This window comes from Lissotriton helveticus, chromosome 1_1 (assembly GCF_964261635.1).
Source record: "Lissotriton helveticus chromosome 1_1, aLisHel1.1, whole genome shotgun sequence".
Taxonomy (NCBI): Eukaryota; Metazoa; Chordata; class Amphibia; order Caudata; family Salamandridae; genus Lissotriton; species Lissotriton helveticus.
In genome coordinates, this window is record NC_136057.1 from 1,429,680,357 (window position 1) to 1,429,703,735 (window position 23,379).

Sequence of the window (23,379 nt, forward strand, 5' to 3'; positions counted from 1 at the left end):
ATTACACGCATAGTTCAAATGGGCATATATTGATCGCTTGCATGTGCGTGCTAGTTGTACCCACAGTCTGCCTTTCCAAGTATCGGAGTGGCACCAGTAACGTATCACAGCGGACTGGGCGCCGCCATCTTGTCGCTCGTATTTCGCGCCTTTTTATGTATTCTGTCCTGTTGTAGCCTGCGCCTGCCTTATCGCCAATATATCAATTTGCGGCTATCGTTGCGGTGTCTCCTGGTATTTTGCCGTACTGTATTTACCAAGTGCCGGTACTCTCGTGCAGAGAGAACACATGCGCCCATAAGCCAACATAAAAACAGTAGCGAGCCCCCGCAGTTAACCGGGCAATGTTCTTGGCGTATAGGAGTCAGTTTCGCCTGACGTGGCTGCTGTCAGCACATTATTTCGCCTCTGGTACTCACAAGTTTGTGATAAAGTGTCGGCACGTCTCTGTAATGCGCGGTCCAGGTGTCTGTGTCCTCTACTGCTACGACAGTTCCCGGGCAGTCGCCATCTTGCCTTTACCGGTCACTGTGCACGGCAGCTTTCACGAGTCAAAATTCTTCCGCTCAGGAGCGTGTATGTCGGTATTAATTACACCGACGTGTGCTGGCCATCTTCCGCTGTTCGATTTTCATGGTGGCATCTAAATCCATGACCTTATTTGCGTTGTTTTTGCAAATAAACGGAGCCGTCCGGCGGAGCTGTCTAGTTAGCCAGCCTTTCCGCAGTGCTCCCTCTAGCGCCCCCCCATAATTTCATGAAATTTGAACTTTTTAATGGGAATCTCAACATAAATCTATTTTATATCAAGTAACTTGTTCATGTTGTACCAACGAATGCCAAAAGCAGCAATGGTGTTGTTGTGAATTAAAACGATCAAAATGTATGCAAAGATTATGCACAATATATCGGATCAGTATCGAGGGACAAAATATCGAATTATCAAAATATCAATTCCAAAATATCGAGGGACAGAATATAAAAGGCCTATCTACAAACAGGTAAGTACTAAAATAGCGATTCCAAAATATAGAATGTTAAAATATAGTTAACTACAATATCAAAATTTTAAAATGTACTAAAAATACTAGAAATGTAATTAAATAATGAACATAATTAAATAAAACATAATTAAAATAATGTAAAAAAGCTTAAAATGTAAAAATAATAAATGAAATGCAAAAAAAGTTTTTTAAATATACATTTACTTAATAATATTATAAAATCAATCAATCAATCAATCAATCAGAGTACTTGTAAAGCGTGCTACTTACCTGTGAGGGTCTCAAGGCGCTGAAGGGAGGGGGTGCCGCTACTGCTCAAAGAGCCAGGTCTTGAGGAATCTTCTGAAGGCGAGTAGGTCTTGGGTCTGCTGTAGGTGGGTAGGGAGGTTGTTCCAGGTTTTGGCGGCGAGGTAGGAGAAGGATCTGCCACTGGAAGTTGTTTGTTGGATGCGGGGAACAGCGGCAAGGGCGAGGCTGGTGGAGCGGAGCTGGCGGGTGGGGGTGTAGAAGCTGAGTCTGCTGTTCAGGTAGACTAGTCCGGCGTTGTGGAGTGCTTTGTGTTCGTGGGTGAGGAGCTTGAAGGTGATCCTCTTGTCGACGGGGAGCCAGAGTAGGTCTCTCAGGTGGGGGGTGATTTGGCTGCACTGGGGGACATTGACGATCAGTCGGACGGAGGCGTTTTGGATGCATTATAGTTGTCGTAGGCGTTTGGCTGGGATTCCTGCATAGAGTGCATTGCCGTAGTCCAGTCTACTGCTAACGAGGGCCTGTGTCACAGTTCTTCTTGTTTCGGTTGGTATCCACTTGTAGATCATGCAGAGGATGCGGAGGGTGTTGTAGCAGGAGGAGGAGACGGCGTTGACCTGTTTAGACATGGAGAGGGAGGAGTCGAGGATGAATCCTAGGTTGCTTGCATGGTTGGTGGGTGTTGGTGCTGTTCCCAGTGTGGTCGGCCACCAGGAGTCGTCCCAGGCTGAGGGGATGGGTCCGAGGATGAGTACCTCCATCTTGTCCGAGTTCAGCTTCAGACGGCTGTTCCTCATCCAGTCGGCGACAGCCTTCATTCCCTCGTGGAGGTTGGTTTTGGCGGTGTGCAGGTCCTTAGTGAGGGAGAGGATGAGCCGGGTGTCGTCAGCATAGGAGATGGTATTGAGGTCGTGTTGGTGGGCCACTTGTGCGAGGGGGGCCATTTAGATGTTGAACAGCGTTGGGCTGAGGGATGAGCCATGGGGGACACCGCAGATGAGGTCGGTGGCTCGGTTTGGAAGGGCGGGAGGTGGACGCTCTGGGTTCTGCTGGAGATGAAGGACGTGGTCCAGTCAAGGGCCTTCTCTTGGATTCCGGCTTCTAGGAGGCGTGTCTTTAGAGTGCCATGGCAGACCGTGTCGAAGGCGGCTGACAGGTCCAGGAGGATGAGAGCTGATGTTTCATCGTTGTCTAGTTGGCGCCTGATGTCGACTGTGGCGGCAATGAGGGCTGTTTCGGTGCTCTGGTTTCGTCTGAACCCAGACTGGGACAGGTCCAAGATGTTGTTGTCTTCCAGGCGGCAGGCCAGTTGCATGTTGACGATTTTCTCGATTACCTTCACCGAGAATGGGAGCAGGGAGATGGGTCGGAAGTTCTTAAGGTCCTTGGGGTCCGCCTTGGGCTTCTTGAGGAGGGCGTTGATTTCAGTGTGTTTCCAGCTTTCTGAGAATGTCGCTTTTTCGAAGGAGATGTTGATGACCTTCCGTAGTTGGGGTGCGATGGCAGCATCTGCTTTGTTGAATACGTGGTGTGGGCACGGGTCTGATGGAGATCCTGAGTGGATGGAGTTCATGACCTTGCGTGTCTCGTCATAGTTGACGTTGGACCAGGAGGACAGGCAGTTGGCGTTGGTGGTGTTCACAGGGGAAGTGGGGTCTGTCGTAGTCGGGCTGTCATGGTGTTGAAGCTGTCATGGATGTCAGCGATCTTGGGGTGGAAGAAGATGGCCAGTGAGTTGCCCAGTTCTTGTGAGGGCGGTATGTCGTTGGCGTTGGCACTGGGGTTGCAGAGTACCTTTATGATGCTGAAAAGCTCTTTGCTGTCATGTGCATTGTTATCCAGGTGGTCTTGTTATCCAGGAGGATCTTTTGGCTAATCTGATGAGGTGATGATATCTGCGGGCGGCGTCCTTGTGGACTGTGTGGTTGTCCGGAGTGTGTTCGTGGAGCCATATCCTCTCCAGTTTCCGGCATGCGCGTTTGGAGGTCTGCAGCTTGTCGGTGAACTAGGTGGCTCTCTTGTTGGCATGGTTGTGGGAGGGTTTCTTGAGTGAGGCAAAAGTGTTGGCGCAGTCGTCGATCCACTGTCTGAGGTTGCGGGCTGCGGTTTCTGGGTTGGTGGAGTCGGTGGGTGGGTTTTGGGCGAGGGTGGTGATCAGCTGGTCTTCGGTGACTTTGCTCCAGCAGCGGCGAGGTAGCTGTTGGGTGCAGTGGTGCGTGGTTGGTTTATTGAAGGTGAAATGGATGCAGTGGTGGTCGGTCCAGTGGAGTTAAGTGGTGTGGTCGAAGGTGACGTGGGTGCCTGTGGAAAAGATGGGGTCCAGCGTGTGGCCAGCGGCGTGGGTGGGGCGGTGACGAGTTGTCTGAGGCTGGTGAGGTTGTCGATCAGGGTGGCGAAGTTGGCGTCGGTGTTGTTCTTGAGGTGGAAATTCAGGTCCCCGAGGAGGATGTAGTCTGTGGAGGCGAGTGCGTGGGTGCTGGCGAGGTCAGCGATGGAGTCACTGATTTGAGCTCGGAGTCCGGGGGGTCTGTAGATGAGTGTTCCTCTGAGGGTGGTGTTGGGGTCGGCGTGGATCCGGAAGTGCAGGTGTTTGGCGGTGTTGAGGGTGCCGTCTGCATGGGTGGTGACCTTGAGGGTGGACTTGTGGACAATGGATATTCCTCCTCCAATTCCGTTGGCGCGATCCCTGCGGGTGATCTTGTAGCCGTCCGGGATGGCTATGGTGATGTCAGGCGCGAGGAGTCGTTCCACCAGGTGTCGGTCAGGAAGGCCACGTCTGGGGCAGAGGTGTCAAGCAGATCCCAGAGCTCGACGGCGTGTTTGCATGGGGAGTGGGTGTTGAGGAGTATGCAGCAGAGGTGGTTGGGTCCTGTCCTTGGAGGTTTGGTGGCTCTGTCGCAGGTGAAGCTGCAGGTGTGGCAGGAGAAAGGTCCGTGAGTCCGTTTTGGGGCAGCTTGGAAGCAGGTGTGGTTTCGGCCGGCGTTGAGTCCGTAGAGGGTGCTGGCGTCATAGCGGAGTCTGGTGTTGTGGCGTTCGCGGGGTCCAGGGGTTCTGGAGCTGGGTGCGGTCCAGGCGCGGATGGGTGCAGACAGGCTTGACTTTGGCGTGCCTCCGGCGTGCCAGCGGCGCACCTGCTGTGCGCGTCCGCTGCGCGGCCTCCATAAGAGGGGGATAGAGAGTGAGGAGCAGCTGGGAGACGGGAGCGGGGAGGCCAATGGGGAGCAGGGGGGTATGGCCACAGGGATGCAGCGGCGGGAAGGAGCGGGAAAACAGGCGAGCGGCAGGGAGCAGGTACAAGGCAGCTGGCGGCCGTGTGGTGGCGTGTGGAGCGACCTGCCCGCGAGCAGGGTCAGAGGTTGCTAAAATAATTAATAATAATAATTATAAAATATTTAGAACATTAATAAAAAATAAATTGACAATAACATATAAATAAACATATTATATAAATGAAATATGATAAATAAATTAACTAAAATAAAAACAATGATGGTAATTAATAATGAGTGCAACAGTAGTGAAAAGGTTTGATAGCGTAGGGGTAAAAATGACTATTCCCACTCCGGGGAGTGCAACAGTAGGGAAAGTGTTGGATAGCAGGAGGGTAAAAACTTACTATTCCCACTCCAGAGAGTGGAACAGTAGGGAAAGCGTTGGGTACCGTAGGGGTACAAATTACTATTCCCACTCCAGTGAGTGCAACAGTAGGGAAAGCGTTGGATAGCGTAGGGGTAAAAATTACTATTCCCACTCCAGTGAGTGCAACAGTAGAGAAAGCGTTGGATAGCGTAGGGGCAAAAATTAATATTCCCACTCCTGAGAGTGCAACAGTAGGGAAAGCGTTGGATAGCGTAGGGGCAAAAATTACTATTCCTACTCCAGAGAGTGGAACAGTAGGGAAAGCGTTGGATAGCGTAGGGGTAAAAATTACTATTCCCACTCCAGTGAGTGCAACAGTAGGGAAAGCGTTGGATGGCGTAGGGGCAAAAATTACTATTCCCACTCCAGAGAGTGCAACAGTAGGGAAAGCGTTGGATAGTGTAGGGGTAAAAATTACTATTCCCACTCCAGAGAGTGCAACAGTAGGGAAAGCGTTGGATAGCGTAGGGGTAAAGAAATGATTTAATATCATAATAAGATTACATTAATTATCAATACCAATAAAAAATTAATTAAAAATAATGACCAATTATTAACAATTAATTACCAATTAAAAAAACATTATCAATGAATTCATTACCAAAGTAATTATCAATTAATTATCAATACATATAAATAAAAATAAATATTATCTTTATTACAATTAAATTACTTCCCACCCAATTCCCCTATAAACCCACAACCCGCTCCTAATAATAAAAAATAAAATTAACATAATTATCAACTAATCAATTATTAAAAATCATTTACCAATTTATAAAAATAATTACCAACTAATAAACATTAATTACCAATTAATAATTAATTAGCAATTAAGTAATTATCAATTCATATAAATAAAATGTAATATTTAATTTACTATAATTAAATTACTTCCCACCCTATTCCCCTATAAAACCACAACCCTCTACGGAATTAAATTTTGCAAAAATTAAATTACATAACATTCCTTACTTAGAAAAAATTAAACCTACATTAGAAAAATAATACATAATTTTAACACATATACTACCATACATAACACGAATTAATTTTTTTTCAATACTATGGGAATCGTTAATATAAAATTCGATATTGTGGGAATCTATATTATAAAATTAGATATTGTGAAATTCGATATTTCCCACCCTAATTTCGAAATTCTGTCCTATCTATATTTTGATAATTCGATATTCTGTCTATTCTATAGTTTTTAATCGATATTCTGTCCATTCGATATTTTGGAATCAATATTTATGGTGTTCATCCAATATATCACCACCCTCCCTCCTAGTGCATCCCAAACTCCGGCATATCCTTACCTGGACTTCCCTGAAGATTTAGACATTGGAGAAGGTGCAGGGGGAGAAAATTCTAAAAAACAGGAGGGTGACTTAACAGAAAAAAAGGAAATAGAGGTATATCCAGGCACCCGCTGATTAATAAGTAAGGAACAAAAGAAATAGAAAGGGCACCATAGGGGGAAGGCAGGCTGCAAAGGGCAAAAATGGATTCTAAACTGAGTTATGGTGCATTACACTTCACCAATCTCAGGTGATCAATAGTTTGATCCTGTTCCCAAAAACAAAGTTTGTGACATGAGTGGCATGTAATAAATGTAAGCAGGATGAGAAATTGTCCAACACAAAACATACCTGGTAAGCAGGGATTTCTCCACAGGACAGACACCAGTTCAAAGGGTGTATTGGTTACTGGCCTTTGGTAAAAAGTCCTAAAATTAATTAAATGCAATTATCTGTGAAATATGTCAGGCTCTTACATGCAGTGTCCACTATGCAAGAGCAACAATGATATGAACCATAAAAAACAAGGTACTTCAGTAACAAGATTCCTCTTTTTGCCAACAAGAATTTACCTTGCTGTGATATCCACATGCACCTCATCACCATTAATATAGAAAAAGGGTATCCTTGGTTTCATGGAAACTTCGAAATTGGGCAACACTGCAGGAGGAACAGAAGGGAGAGGTGTTACTATGGTTCTCATTTCTTTTAAGCAAATTTCATCTGCAGAGAAGGCGGTCGACATGGTGGAGATTTGCAGTAAGAAAGTCCCATAAAAAGTTGTTAGAAATTGGGTTGTTGGTTGACTGAGGTATGAGCCTTAGGCAAGCAGCAACCCCAATGCTAGTCAGGGTCATAGGCAGGCAACCTTAAATTAACACATTCTAACCCTCTGATGGCTTTGCACAGAGCAGTCTGGCTTTACGTTAGAGGAAATGTGTAAAGAATTTGTGAAACACTTCAAACAGTAAAACAATGAAAACACCACACAAAAAGATTCCACACCAGGCTAGAAACATAAAGCTTAATTTAAAAAATAACACAGGACTGAAATGACAAAAATCCAATAAGTAGAACTTGAGACAAGAATTTTTAAAGAATAAACTGTAAAATAGAGCTTATTTGGGATATCTGGTCACGCCGGACCAGGACAAAGCCAAAGGTTAAGGCCAACCGCGATGGAGCACTAGTCGGATACAGGGTCTCAGTGAGGCCCGCTGACCAAGTCAGTGCAGACTCACATATGGCAGAGTGTAGGTGCAGAGGCAGGTAAGTTGTAAGTAATCTATGTCACTGAGACTTCAGATCAGATGGTATGCCTGCAAGCCCTTGGAGTCACTCTGGGTACAAGTGATATAGGTCCAGACCATCTCACTCAGGCAGGTGAACAGTAGGCCAGCATGTCAGCACAGCAAAGCAGTAGTCCAAGAGAGTAGCAGTCTAGCAGAGTGGCAGAATGGTGGTGTCAGATGTCCAGTACTTATTCCCAGTTGTGGGGAAGACTGCAAAGACAGGTCTTTGAAGTGCACAAAGGTCTTCCCTTCCTGCACTGGCTCCGGACTCACTACAGGGGGTATGCAGCCATTTGTGTAGGGAAAGGACACAGCCTATTCAGGTGTAAGTGAGGCAGGGTCTATGTCCTCCCTCCAATCCTGCCACTATGGCCCATCAAGTCACTGCTAAGCTCAAATTGTGTTTGGCTGTGTAGCGGGAATATATAAAGTCCATCTTTCACCCTCCCAGATGTGTATTAGAGACAGGCAGCAGCCACAAAATGGCTATAGTAAGAAAATGCGTGTAACAAGAGGGAGAGAGAGGACTAGATAGCTAGTCCGAGTCCCCGAGGGTTTATATGTGATTAATCAAAGAGGACTAGCTTAAGTTGACCAGAGTGTTACAGTACTCTAATTAGTTCTGTCACGGGCACCTTGTTGGTGTATTCATGAAGCCCTCACCCACCAACCTAGTTGGTGGCATGCTTCATCATCGGGCCCACCCAGTGACACCTAGTATGTCCCGGGTGTGCTACGACGCCTGATTACAGCGGAGCTGGTATATTGCTGAGAGTGCAGTGAGTGAGGTTGAGTGAGTTGTGATTTAAAAAGGCTTGGTGGTGGTCCCAGTACCCGAGGGTAAATTAAATTTTAATAACTGGGCCGTAAAAGTATTATTTAAACAGGAGCCATTTATGGTATTGTATTATTTAGACAGCATTGCTGAAACAATATTTGTTCATGATACTGTTTTGTTAACTCGCCAACATGTTCATGCCAAAATTATATGTTTAGACTGTGGGCTGACTGAAGCTGGTAGTTTCATTTAATAACCTGGAGTTATTGTGGAAAACACTCGGGCACTCTGTGTGACTAATATGGCCGTCTTGTTTCACCTTGGATCACTGGCTTTATCCTTAAGTCCTTTCTTCCTGTCCGTGTCACTCTCACGTCTATGAACGCATGACGTAACCGTACCAGGCACGAATCGCGGTCTTTATTTCACTGCGCCTAGGACGTACTTTTTAGGTTTCACCTACAGAGTGTGCATGCGCTGCATAGGAAAAATAACTTTAGCCTTCGCTACACTTTTGTAGGCAAAACGTGCACCGTTGCATTGCTTTCAATGGCAGCACATGCACGTTCGGCGATTCCCTTGGGGGAGCGAGCAGCGGTGCCATATGTTAGCAATTATTGTGCCTTGCTGCTCGCTCCCGCAAGGTAAACCTGTGCAGGCTCTCTCCCCTCCCCCCGCGCGTGCTTTTTTAAAAGGGGGAGGCGCTGTTGAATCCTGAGGTGATAGAGCTGTTTAGCTTAAGTTTGAATTAATAAGTCCTCTTGCACTTCTTTCTTAAAGTAGGTTCTGAGTGTCATCAGCAAATTGGTAAGCGTTCATGCCACGATGCAGTAGGAAGCCCTTCAAGTGCTGCATGTATAAATTAAATAGACGAGGTAACTATAGATACTCGTGGGTCACAGTGCGGCCATTTGCATGGTGGCCTGTGTATGTCCTCTTCCCATGGCAGATCTAGGGTGAGATTAATTCTTTTATTCCAAGCCTTTTCTATACGGCATTATGAAGTATGTTATGATGTGTCCAGGGAGGAGCTAAGGAGAGTCCCCCTGGTGGGTGGGGGGATAAGACTCGCTTATTTAGACATTAGCATATTTGAATATTTGTGGTACATTTTGGAAGGCACTTGTGGAGGTGGAAGATCTGGTCCATTGCACGGCAGACTAATGCCTTAATCCGGGTTTTGGCTATTCGAAGGGTGAGTGCTTTATGGATATTGAAATGGTGCTAGCAGCAGGCACATGGAAGCCACAGAATGAATGATGGTTGGCACTCAGTCACCTTTTCTGTTGAATGTAACCCGAGGCTGCGGGTGGAAGATGGAACAAAGTGTGGCAGAAAGGGTGATGTAATGTTTTTGGAAGAATAAAGTATATGTTATGTCATGTTTTTTGGACGAATGTTATGTCATAGCGGGGCTGCGGATCAAGCTACGTAAACCCAGTCACCATTCTGTTTATTTAGCACAGCACTATACTTCTTTTCTCTTCATACTTGAACTTATTTGTTACTGGACCGGATGGATGGTGAGAGTGTTGATGGAGGATTGGGCCGACTGACAGCCACCTCAGTCCATTCCTTATGTCGGTCACAGCGGACGTAATCGGCGCAAATCTGGGACATAGTATGCGCCCATCGGGACATTCCCTCCTCCCCAAATTCCTTCACCTTACTGCCCACTATGCCCAAGAACTCTCGGAATCAGGATATGTTGTCCACGGCGTAGCCTTTTATTCACATCAATCCAAGATAATCATCATAGACCAGTAACAAGGAAAAGTAACCTTCTTGGATATAAGAACTATTCACAGCATCACACTTTATTTGCATCAACATGTGAACAGCAGTAAGGGAATTAGGTATGACATTACACTTTAGCATTTAACTCGGCTGTACATTTGAACTTCTTGGCCGTACATTTCGAACTTACACTTTAACTTTTGTCTCCGCCGTACAAAAGAACTTGGCCATACATTTAAACTTGGCTGTCTAGGCCGCCAATTTCCCACTGTGCTGCGCACATTGCGCCGTCAGGCCCCAACGTACTACAGCCAACAGTAGCATTACTTGACATCCAGAGCACCGCATACCGAACCGGCCCTCTGGGGTACTACCTGAACAAAGGCATCCTCCCCAAGATTGAACTCAGTCCATACATGGTGTGTTTGGGCAGTGAAGTCCAGGACTACCGTCAGGTCAGTCCCTCCTCCCCGCCTACCCACTGCACACGTGGAATTTACCCCTTCCAGGGGTTCATCGAATGGCTGCTCCTCCATTGTTGTGCATCCCCCTTTGTGTAAACTGTCAGCGCTCCATCTTTGTGAAACCGTGGCCTTCTGCCAGGTGGATGGGTGGTCGACGATGCTCCTGTAGCCAGGCAGTGGTCTGACTCAACCCAAGGAGAGGGTGAAGTTCCCCCTAGCCTCCTACAGTATCCATTACCATTCCAAATCTGGCACAGAGCCGGGTGGCCTGCTTAATTTTGTTGTGTTACAATATCTATTTTACAGGCCAAGTGTTTCACTTGTCAGAGTATTTTGGTTGTCACACTGCACCACTTTGCTGTTGGGTCATTGTGTAGCTCACTTCTTCTGATGAAGACAAGAGCTGTTGCCTGTTGAGTTTGGGATCACACTTATGAGCCATGGGAAGGAAAAACATACCACCATACTCCCACATAGCACTTGTAACAAGTACATAACTCCCCTTTCTGAATTGCTCAGATAGTCTTCCTCTGTACAGCTGGCTACCGCTGCAAAACATAACTTTTTTGCCTCCAGAAAATAGGATTGATATATATACAGTTACAGTAGTATACATGAGTTAGACAGCAGGGAACAATATATTTGTAGCAGCTGACTTATTGTCTGTCCCCGAGGTAATAGTCAGTTTACAGCATAGGGGTGCAGCAGGATAATGCAAATTGTTTAATTGTATAGGATAGGAAAAGGCACATTAGTTGTGGCAGTACATGCACTGTAACTCAATTCCCTATACTGGGTCCTTTGCCTCCAAATCAATACTTAAGGAATGCAAATGTTTTTCTAGGCTGATATAAAACAGGTGCATACATAATCTGCATGGTCTGGAACTTAAATACTGAATTGTGTGAGTTCCTGATAGGTTTACTGGAGATGGTACAACTTTCAAATTAGGACATGACCGGTTATCTATTATAAAAATAAGTATTTACAAAAAACAATAACTAAGGGGAGTGGTTATGCTCTATTTCAACAGGCTCCAGTCAGCAGTCCTGTTGCTCATAGAAACACACCTACTGAGTACAAATTGTTTCTTCCTGGGCAGACATGGTTACACCAGTGTATACTATTCGGGTTATACGTTGGGTTCCCATGGCTTGGACTTTCTGCTAAAGGAAACAGTCCCTATTGTAGTCCAATGGGTGTCCACAGACTCCCCCGGGTCGTTATGCCCTGCTCTCGTGGCCCCTTGATGCAAGTATGTGGACACTACTTAGCGTCTAAGCTCCTCCCTGACTATCAGACCCTACCTCTACCCCAGGTTTCACCCTTATGGTAACAGATTGAGAGCAAGTGGCAGTGGCAATATAGACCAAGTGAGCACCTCCTTGGTGTCTTCCAATGAGTTTGGGTAAGTGAGTAAAAGTGTGATCAATGCAAAACACTGTGCCACTTAACCAGTGTTACCCTGTATAGGAAAACACCTTCTCTATACATTTAGAACCAAAACATATATTACAGACCACAGCAGCAAATTAGTTTAACCCCTTGTATGCTCATGACGAGCTGAGCTCGTCATGGCATACAGTGCTCGGGTGCTCATGACGAGCTCAGCTCATCATGAGCCCCACCAACGGGGGGAGCGCTGTCGCTCCCCCGTGGGTGCCCGATCTAAATCTTGTCTACGAGGAAGGAAGGGGAAGACCTTCCCCTGCCTCCCCCAGCCCTCCCCGCCCGCATCATCAATGACGTCAACGCGCGAGGCGCGCTGACATCATTGGAGGTTCCCTTTCTCCTCCGAGGAGCAGTGAAGTCATTTGCTTCCTGCGCATCTGAGGAGAAACAGGTATGTTTGGGGGCTGGGGAGGGGGGGGTTTAAACTAAAGAGGCATCGGGGAAAAGGAAAGGGTTTTCCTTTCCGTCAATGCCTCTTTTGAGCATTCCTGCTGCTCGATCGTTCGATCGTGCAGCAGGAATGCCCAATAGACACCAGGGATTTTTTTTTTATTCTGGCAAAGTTTGTTGGTTTAGGGAGCGGCCCCTTGGGCAAGGTTCATTCCCCTTTAGGGGGCATAATTTTTTACGTTGTTAGCCACCTGGGAGGGGGCACAACATTATTTAATTTTCTCTATATTCGGCAAAATCGGGCATCGTTTTTGGGAGTGGCCCTGTGGGCAAGCACCACTCCCATGGGGGCCATTTTAGGCGATGCCTAATGTATTATTTAGTCTTGGGGGGCGACCCCTTAGGCAACGGTCGCTCCCCTTTTGGGGGCAATGTTGTTCGCTTTGTCTGCCTCCCTGAGGGGGCAGATTTTTAATTTTTGATAGAAAATGTGCCATTGTGCTGGGGAGTTGCCCCTTGGGCATGGGCCACTCCCATGGGGGCCATTTTAGGCGATGCCTAATTAAATATTTAGTCTTGGGGAGCAACTCCTTAGGAAAGGGTCACTCCCCTTTTGGGGGCAATGTTGTTAGCTTTGTCTGCCCCCCTGCGGGGGCAGAATTTTAATGTTGTTATATAATTGTGCCATTGTGCTGGGGAGTGTCCCCTTGGGCAAGGGTCACTCCCATGGGGGCCATTTTAGGGTGCCTATATTTTCAAATTCAGTCTTGGGGCATTATAAATTGCTTTGTCTGCCCCTGGGGGGGCAGAATTATTATTTTTTTTTAAATCGGGCCAATGTGCTGGGAAGTAGCCCCTTGGGCAAGGGTCACTTCCATGGGAGCCATTTTAGGGAGCCCAGTTTTTGAAATGTAGTTTTGGGGAGGGACCCCTTATGCAAGGGTTGCTCCACTTTTGGGGGCCTATAATTTGTCTTTGTTTGCCCTGGGGGGGCTGTTTTAAATGTAGTGAACTCGGGTGGTGAAGTGAGCTAAAGAATGATGATGGTTTAAACCCAGATTAGTTGATGGGTGTGAGAGTTAGATTTGCTGAAGCGCTCCGTCCATCATCCCTTTTGATATCACCCTGAGGGGCAGTTCGGCATATTCTTTTTTTTTTTTTTTTTGTAGGGCCAGTAGCCCACCAAGTTGTTTTTTTAATGGTGGTATGTCGCCTTTGGACATGGGTTACTCCTCTTTATGGGAGGATGATTGTGACCATTTCTGCCCTCTTTGGGTGGCAGAGTAGCAGTATGTTTTTAGGCCCATCTGCTCCCAAGGGGGGCAGAAGCCTTTAGACACCAGAGTTTTTTTTATTTTTGTTTTGGGGGGTGTCCTCAAGGGCAAGGGTTGCTTCCCTTTTATGGGGGTGAATATTTAATTTATAGGCCCACCTCCCCCTTAGCTTGGATGGTGGTTTGGTGCATTCTTTGCATATGTGATTGTAATTTTTTTTTCTCCTTTTTATTCTAGTCTTTTGATTCCTGTTTGTGGTTTCGTCAGTGGTTGTTGTGCAGTTTTGCGTACTTGCCGTTTTTTGGTAAGTAAAATATTTGTGTTGTATTTGCTCCAAATGAGTAATATTGTAATGTAGGATTGAATTTTTTTGTAAGTGGTCTCATAGTGGCAGCATATTTAGTTAGTGTTATGAGCAAGAAAATCTTTGTGATGTGTTTTGCATTGTCTAATGTGTAATTTTGTTTCCTCTTATTTTTTTACTGGGTTATTGTTGATCCATACTGTGTCTGTGCAGAGTACGTGGTGTAACTGCTTCTTGCAAGTGAGTGGTATCGTTTTGGAGTGTATAGCTATTTTTGATAAAGGTGAATTTTGTTCATTGCTTATTTTACATAGTGATTGTTGTTGTTGACTTGTGTGACAAGTTACCTTTATTAGTAATCATTATGGCTAGCCGTAGAATTACTGCTCAGCAGGTGGTTGGTATGCTTTTTGAATCTTTCTCTGAGCTGGATTATGACACTGACAGTGCGTCTGAGGGAGATGAGGGAGGAGAAGATTCTGGCAGTGAGTTTTCTCCCCACATGGAATCATCGGATGATGAAGGTTCTCTCAGTGCAGATGAAGGGTCTGTTTTAGAGGAGGATACTGCTTTGCCGATGGTGCAAGAGGTATCTGGATTGGAGCCTGAGGCTGCTAGTCTTCCTACTGGAAGTGCTTGACTCTGGGTTGATCCTAACATGGTGCAGCCGGTGTTGCCTGCCTTTAGCGGTGATGCAGGGTGTAGAGTGGATTGTGACTTTTTTTGCCTATACAGTATTTTCAGTTATTTATGGATGATGTGTTTTTGGGTGAGATTGTTGAGCAGACTAATTTGTATGCTGAACAGTTTTTGAGGGACAACAGTGACAAACTTAAGCCCCACTCTAGAGCTACAAGGTGGACTCCCACAAATCTGGAAGAGCTAAAGAAGTTTTTGGGTTTGACTTTATTGATGGGCTTGGTAAGGAAGCCGAACCTGGCTTCATATTGGTCTTCCAGTCCCTTGATGGCAACAGCCATTTTTCCATCTGTTATGACTCGTGATCGGTATTTACTTTTGCTATGCATGTTGCAATTTGTGGATAATTCTTTGGCGTTGCCACGTTGTCACCCTGACTGTGACCGTCTTTTTAAGATTCGGCCTGTTCTTGATCACTTTGTTGATCGTTTTTCAGAGATTTACATTCCAGGGAAAGAAATATCTATTGATGAGTCTTTGATTTTGTTCAAGGGTTGTTTGGTTTTTAGGCAGTACATCCCTAGAAAGAGGGCACGCTATGGAATTAAACTGTATATGTTGTCTGAGAGTAAGACAGGATATGTTTTTAATTTTCGTGTGTACACTGGTAGAGATTCCACTATTGACCCCCCTGGTTGTCCGTCCACTTTTGGAGTGTCAGAGAAAATTGTGTGGGATCTTGCTAGAAGACTGTTCAACAGAGGCCACCATTTGTACCTTGATAACTTCTACACTGCTGTACAATTGTTTAAGGAATTGTTTAAAGTGGACACGTTTGCATGTGGCACTATCCGCTCTGACCGCAAAGGTTTTCCGAAAGAGCTTGTTTGCAAGAAACTTCAGAGGGGTCAGTGCAGTTCCTTGCTTAGTGAAGAACTACTAGCTGTGAAATTTGTGAACAGGAGGGATGTGTATATGCTGACTACCATCCATGATGAGAGTACTTCACCTGTGCCTGTTTGGGGTCAGGTTGCTGATGTGCACAAACCTGTGTGCATTCTGGACTACAATAAGCACATGGGTGGTGTTGACAGAGTAGATCAAAGGTTGGAACCTTACACTGCTATTCGGAAGGCTTATGTTGGTATAAGAAGTTGGCAATCCATTTTTTCAACTTAGCAACTTTCAATGCTTTTATTGTGTCCAAGGAGTGTTCTCCTGAATCGAAGTTGACATTTATTCACTTTCAGCACTCTGTGATATCTAGCCTTGTTGTTGTGGAACAAGTAAGTGTTCCTAGATTTGGAGTGGTGGAGGATGTGGCTCGATTGAAAGATTGCCACTTTCCTGATTACATTCCTCCCACATCTACAAAAGACTTTCCCACTAGGAGATGTAGAGTCTGTTGGCAAAGAGGTTTGCCTCTTCTGCCCAGGGTGTCCTTCTAACCCTGGGCTGTGTCTGCCTGCTTGTCATAGAGCTTTCCACACACAAAATAATTTTGGGGAGTATCCATGAGTGGTAAAATTAACTGCCTGGTCTGTATTTTTTGAAATTTGTATTCTGTTTTAAGGTTGGCATTTGTGCAATGTATTTAGTTACAGACTTTGTGTTACTAGATTTGTATCTATTTGCAATTTGTTTGTGTTTGTTTTGTAAAAAAAAATCAAAATGTGATGGCGGTGTGCGTAGGCTGGTGCTTGGCTGGCGGTGGGCGTGTACTGGCGATTGGCTGGCAATTGGCTGGCAGTGTGTGTAGATTGGCACTTGGCTGGTGCTGTGCGTGGATTGGCGCTTGGCTGGCGGTGTGCATGGAGTGGCGCTTGGCTCGTGGTGTGCGTGGAGTGGCGCTTGGCTGGCAGTGTGCATGGAGTCATGCTTGGCTTGCGGTGTGCGTGGAGTGGCGCTTGGCTTGCGGTGTGCGTGGAGTGGCACTTGGCTTGTGGTGTGCGTGGAGTGGCACTTGGCTGGCGGTGTGCGTGGACTGGCGATTGGCTGGCGGTGTGTATGGATTGGCACTTAGCTGGCGCTGTGCGTGTATTGGCGCTTGGCTGGTGCTGTGCGTGGAGTGACGCTTGGCTGGCGGTGTGCGTGGAGTGGCACTTGGCTGTTGGTGTGCACGGCCTGATGCTTGGATGGTGATGTGGGTGGACTGGCGCTCGGCTGGCGGTGTGTGAGTAGTTACTTTCTGTAGGCCACTACACACACTGCTAGCTGAGCGCCACTCCACGCAGTCCATCACTTTGTGTAGTTGCTGTGTCAGGAATGTGGGCGTGTGAAAGTGATGGGCCCTTGAATGGCGCTGTCTGCTGGTGTGAGTGTTGTAATGTGATGGGCCCGAGGCTGGCGGTGAATGTTTTGTATGTGTCACACGCATGAAAGGTGTATGAATGGCCTGTAAAGAGGTTGGTGCCTTGGCATAGCATTACAGCTCACGAGCTGTGAGTCAATGGTTCAGTTTCTCATACTTTCAATTATTAGCAGTGCATTTCATTTTTGTGAAATGACTTGCTAATACAATTGTATATACTGAATCATCACTCACCTTCGTGCCAAATCCAACTAGTATGTGTGTGTGGTTGAGGCTGTGCATTAATATTTGTCTTTTTTCTCTTTCTGAAGCAGGGTGTACCTTGTCCCTCTTTGTGAATGTTGTAATGTGTTGCTTTTGCTCCCGGATGGTGTGAATGGTCTGGTGTGTATCAGGTATGAAAGGTGCGTGAATGGCCTGTAAAACGGTTGGTGCCTCGTCGTGGCTTTACATCTCACGAGTTGCGAGTCACTGGTTCGGTTTTTATGCATTTATTTATTGACAGAGCATTTCATTTGTGTGAAATATCTTGTTAATAACATTTTATGTACTGAACCATCACTCGTCCTCGTGCCAAATCCAACCAGTATGTGTGTGTGTTTAAGGAATAGATAGCTGTGCTGGAATGTTTGACTTTTGAGTAACTCTGTTAAGGTGTACATTACAGCTATTAATAACTTACTAAATGTAGATATTATTGTTAACCCATGGGAGTATATGGTGATATCTCTCTTGTGAATTCCAAGTTATTTTTTTATCCACAATGTCCTGCAAACTTGAAAATGTCTGTCACAATTTCCATGCAATATTGTCCCATGCAATATTGTCCCAAAAATCTCACGCTGTAGAACTGAAAACATATAAGTCAAAACAATTTGGTTTTGCAAGGGAGTTCACCTGGATTTTTGGTCCTGTGCTCGGCAGCCATCTAGGGAAACCTATCAAACCCACACACTTCTGAAAACTAGACACCTAGGGGCTTCCAAGGAGGTATGGATTGCCCAGAATCCCTTGCAAACCTCAATTTTAGCTAAAAAAATCAGTTTTTTCACACATTTTTGTATGGGAAAGCGTGGCATCACTGGGCTCACACACATTTCCTCCCACCCAGCGTTTCCCCAGGTCTCCCGATAAAAATGGGGTCTCACTTGTGTGGGAGGCCCAAGTACCCGCGACAGGCAAGGGCCCAAAACGTAGTGAGGCGACTTCAAAATTGCCTATGTCAAAACCACCTGCTTTTGCAAGTGGGGTCACCTGTGTTTTTGGCCCCTTGCTCGATGGCCATCTAGGCAAACCTAGTAAACCCACACATTTCTGAAAAGTAGACACCCGGGGGCTTCCAAGAAGGTATGGCTTGAGTGGATCCCCCAACCTCCACTTACTCAGAATCCCTAGCAAACCTCAATTTTAGCTGAAAAAAACTGTTTTTTCACACATTTTTGTGTGTGAAAGTGTGGCATCACTGGGATCACACAAATTTCCTACCACCCAGGGTTCACCCAGGTCTCATGATAAAAATGACACCTCACTCAAGTGGGTGGGTCAAGTACCCACGACATGCAAGGGGCCAAACACTATTGAGGCAAAATCAAAATGACCTATCACAAAACAACCTGGTTTTGCAAGGGGGGGTCACCTGGGTTTTTGTCCCCGGGCTCGGCGGCCATCTTGGCAAACTACCAAACCCAAAAATTTCAGAAAACTAGACACCCGGGGGAGTCTAGCGAGGTTTGGCATGCGTGGGTCCCCCAACGTTTTCCTACCAAGAATTCCCTGCAAACCTCAAATTTTGGTAAAAAAAATACTTTATACATACTTTTGTGCACGGGATAACCGTGCCAGCACAAATGTCCTACCACCCAGGCCTTGTTCTCCCGAGTAAAATAATACCTCACTTGTGTGGGTGGGCCAAAGGCCTGTGACTAGGAAGAGCCCAAAACATAGGGTTTTAGAGTATAGCACCGAGAATTCTAAGCTCTACATTTTTTTTAAAATACGTTTTATCAAGTTCTGCTTTGGACACCCACAAAGGTGAGGTATCCGTTTACTCGGGACACTAAGGGGAATGCTGTAGGGTTGGAAATTTGTGTCGGCACAGTGATTCCACACACAAATATGTGGAAAATGTTTTTCTTTCAGCTAAATTTGAGGTTTGTATGGCATTCTACGTAGAAAAAGTTTGGGGGATCCATGCAAGCCACACCTCATTGGACTCCCCCGGGTGTCTACTTTTCAAAAATGTTTGAGTTTGGTACTTTCCCAAGATGGCCGCCGAGCCCAGGGCAAAAAACTCAGGTGCCCTCCCCCCCAGAAACCAGTAGTTTTGCTATAGGTGAAGTTGCCAACGTACGATTTGGGCCTTTTCCTGTTGCAGCCACTATGCCTACCTACACAAGTGAGGTACAATTTTTATAGGGAGACCTGGGAGAACGCTGGGTGGGAGGAAATTAGAGGATCCACACAGGTTCCAGAACTTTACCACACAGAAATGTGAGAAAAAAGTGAATTTATTAGCAAAATTTGAGGTTTGCAGTGGATTCTGGGTAGGAGAATGATGGGGGACCCACGCAAGCCATACCTTGCTGGACTCCCCTGGGTGTCTAGTTTTCAGAAATGTGTAGGTTAGGTAGGTTTCGCTAGATGGCTGCCGAGCTCTGGGCCAAAAACTCATGGGAAACCCCTTGCAAAACCAGGTTGGTTGGAGATAGGTAATTTTGTTGTCACCTCATTAGGTTTTGGGCCCTTACCTGTTGCGGGTCCTTGACCCACCCACGCAAGTGAGGTACCATTTTTATCCGGAGATGTGGGGGAACGCTGGGTGGGAGGAAATTTGTGGATTCCAGAACTTTCCACCACAGAAATGTGGAGAAAATGTGTTTTTTTTGTCAATTTTTTAGGTTTGCAAGGGATTCTGGGTTACAAAGCCTGGTGGGAGGCAGTCAAGTCACCCCATCCTGGATTCCCCTGGGTGGTCAGTTTTACAAAATGTACAGGTTTGCTAGGTTCCCCTAGGTGCCCACAGAGCTAGGGTTCAAATACTACCGCTAGGCACTTTGCCAAAAAAGGGTCATTTTTCACTGCGAAATTGAGGTGCGACCACGTTGCGTTTTGTGCCGTTTCCTGTTGCAGGCCCTAGGCCGACTCACACAGAAGTGAGGTACCATTTCTCTCAGAAGACTTTGGGGGACGCGGGGTGGGTGGAAATGTGTTGATCCACGCATATTCCAGAACTTTCCACCACAGAAATGTGAGGAAATTGTTTTTTTTGTCAATTTGTTAGGTTTGCAAGGGATTCTGGGTACAGGAACCTGGTGGGAGGCAGTCAAGTCACCCCATCCTGAATTGCCCTGGGTGTCTAGTTTTCAAAATTGTATAGGATTTCTAGGTTTCCCCTGCATTTAAGAAATTGCGATTTCTTAAATGCAATCGCAATTTTAGAAATCGCAACATGATTGCGATTTCTAAAATTGCGAAAAACTTGATGCATCCCAATTTTGCCAATTGCATTCGCAAACGGCCGAAAATTGCGATTCGCACCGTTTGCAAATGCAATTGACAATGATGCATGTGCCCGTAAGACGTCTCACTCCAAGGCAGCCCCAACAAGAAGTGTGAATGCCCTTTCTTAGGTGACCAGTATGTAAACACATGTATGAAACCACAAGCTGCTCTACTAAGATTGTGGTCCCATCAGCCTCAAAATCTAATAGTATTATTATCCAAATTAACTTCTTAAACAACAGTCAAAATACAGATGTGTAGCTTCAGTTAAATGCTTTGACAATTTTCACACAGCAAGGAAGATGTTACTTTCCACAAAAAAAGTGGAAAAGTGAAGTTTCCCACCACCTCCTTTATCGCAAACCAGAACTTATTTATAAGGTGCCAAATTACAACTCTTCCCAATTAAGACATTTACAGGCCTCCATTGAGCACTGTTAACCATCGTACACATTAATGAAAAGGTTTTTTGACCTGGGGAAGGAGGGCTACTGATTTGTTGAACTTCCTACCTGTATGAAACTCCTTAAATGCTTGAGATATGTTTGTACTTTTAATGTTACTTTCACACAACTTTTTTATTGCCTTTTAAACTGGTATTCTGCCTACCACATGCAATAATAAGCAGTGGCGTAGACAATAGGTCTCGCCTTTGGGACATTATAAGTGTTTAGCCATGCAACAGTTGATGTTGCACCAAGGATATTGTGCTGCATAATTAAATACTTATAAGGTCCCAAAGGCTAGACCTATTGGCTATGCCAATGCATGTTTGGATTCCCAGAGCAATAGGCGGTTTTTAAGACTCTGGATATATTTCTCCTCTGGTAAACCCACATCATATCATTTTCGGGTGGTCTATTATCCTTGAGGCACAGTACTCTGTCCTCATTGTGTTTTTTACTTTTTTTGCAGTTAAAGTTCAGATTTGAATTAGATGAAGCTGTTCCGTTCTTCAAGGTCCGAGGGTGTTGCTATATGTTTGAGCAACTACGCATGCAGCCTGGTAAGGGCGTCTCATTATGTCCATTAGATTTTATTATTCAATATATACTGGGGAATGATAGACATTGGTATGGAACTTTTAATTGAAATGAATATTTTAACTAAATGCATAATAGGATTGAAATATTCTTTTAATTATTATTGTAAACTGTGCTTTTATGGTTTTCCTATAGTCATATGAAAACCGAATAAAGTCGAATTGTTTGATTGATTGATTGATAGACATTGCGTTTACGATCTTTGTATTTCTCAGACTGACACGCCATTTCACTACGGGTAGGCACCTGGGGCGCTTTCATAAGGAGGATAAGATACATGTTTGGAACTTGTGGTCTTTGCATTATTTTGGTACGAGACGCTTATATTTGTGTCACCTACTATAATAGAGTTTTATTCAGGCCAACCTGTCACGGGCAGTTAGGTAGCTGATATTTCCTTCTTTCAATGTTTTACAATAGTTGTTCCTTCCAGTGGAGTGAGCATGACTTAGGCACGGTCCTGTAAAAGCTTGCACTGTCGCAACAGGCAGCACTTCCATACTTTTGAGCCTTGAGTGGTGAACTTTCCATTTAGTTTATTTTGTATGACACCGTGAAGTTACGCTGTCTTCGGGTTCAGCCGTATGATTGTGTATATTCTCACATTTGACTTCACGTTTTTTGGTGCTTCATGGGCGTTAGTATGTATAGGTTCTTTTGGGATGAATCATATTGGCTTGAGTCACTTTATTTGTGTGTTTCACGCTGTTTTTTCATTCTTTCTCCTCTTTTTTTTTATCACAAAGCATGTTGCATTTTTCTAGATATATAGAACCGCATACCTGTTTTAATTCATAACAGTTACACACTCTATGAGTTGTAATCACTTAGATTTTCCCGGATGATGTAGGCCTTTTTTTTTTTAGTTTTGTATATATTTCTATTTGTATGTTTCATTGTAATTTTGTTCAGTTATAGATTTTCCCTGACGAAGGGTGATATGGACACCCAAAATGCATTGGGAGTGATGGTATTCACGTCAGATGTCATTTAGTTTGTGGATCAATGAGAATATTGATTTGAAATCTTCTTCTTCAATAAAACAAGAAGCCTGGAGACATGCAGTTGAATGAAGTTGTCACTTTGTCGTTGATGATTTTTATAATTTTAGTTTCCACTCAATAACATTCCTAAGAATTTGCTATTTGTCGTACAATGATGTGTTAGCATTGTGCTATATCACTCAGTAATTGAGTGCTTAACCGCATGCGCGCTGCGGCGATTTTCGCGCTACGCGGCTTTTTTCAAAAAGCCGCATTACATGACGAGCTCAGCTCGTCATCAGCGTGCGAGCGGCGCAACTGATGACGAGCTGAGCTCGTCATCAGCGCCGAATGGGTTAAGGTAGTGCTCCATCTGTCTAAGAATTTTCTAAAAGTGGCATTTTCAGAATTGCAATTTAAAATCAGGTTTCAACATCAATTGTGATTTTAAATTGGGATTCCAAGGATAGCAAACCTGAAAAGTCAATCTCTTCACAATTAGGAATACCACTTATAAAATGTAATACGGTAATCCCAATATTGTTCTATAGAAGAGATAGGCCTTGCAGTAGTGAAAAACAAATTTGAGAGTTTTTCACTCCAAGGGTTTGTAAAACTTAAAACTACATGTCCTGTCTTTTGAACACATAGCACCCTGTCCTGTGGGTTGTCTAGGGCCTACTTAAGGGGTGACTTATATGTATTACATTGGAAGGTTTGGGCCTGGCAAGATATTCATTTTGCCAGGTCGAAATGGTAGAGTAAACTGTACATGCAGGTGCTGCAATGGCAGGAATGAGCCATGGTTAGAGGGCTACTTAAGTCGGTGGCACAATAAGTGCGTCAGGTCCACTATTATCATAAAATTTACAGGCCCACGTCACATATAGTGCACTTTGTTAGGCACTTATAAGTAAATTAGATATGACAATTGGGGATGAATCAATATTACCCTGTTTAGCACTGGTTAGCAGTGGTAAAGTGCGTAGAGTCCCAAAGTCAGCAGAAATAAGGTCCA

General features: G+C 45.0%; 1 protein-coding gene across 1 annotated transcript in view; it reads right to left on the bottom strand.

Annotated features, from left to right (window-relative positions):
* Positions 1-23,379, bottom strand: part of LOC144764166 (A.superbus venom factor 1-like) — a 1,132,054-nt gene that overhangs the window by 982,333 nt on the left and 126,342 nt on the right. Inside the window, exon 6 of the mRNA XM_078650288.1 lies at positions 6,766-6,853. Within this exon, the coding sequence (XP_078506414.1) occupies positions 6,766-6,853 (88 nt within the window). The remainder of the gene's footprint in view (positions 1-6,765; positions 6,854-23,379) is intronic.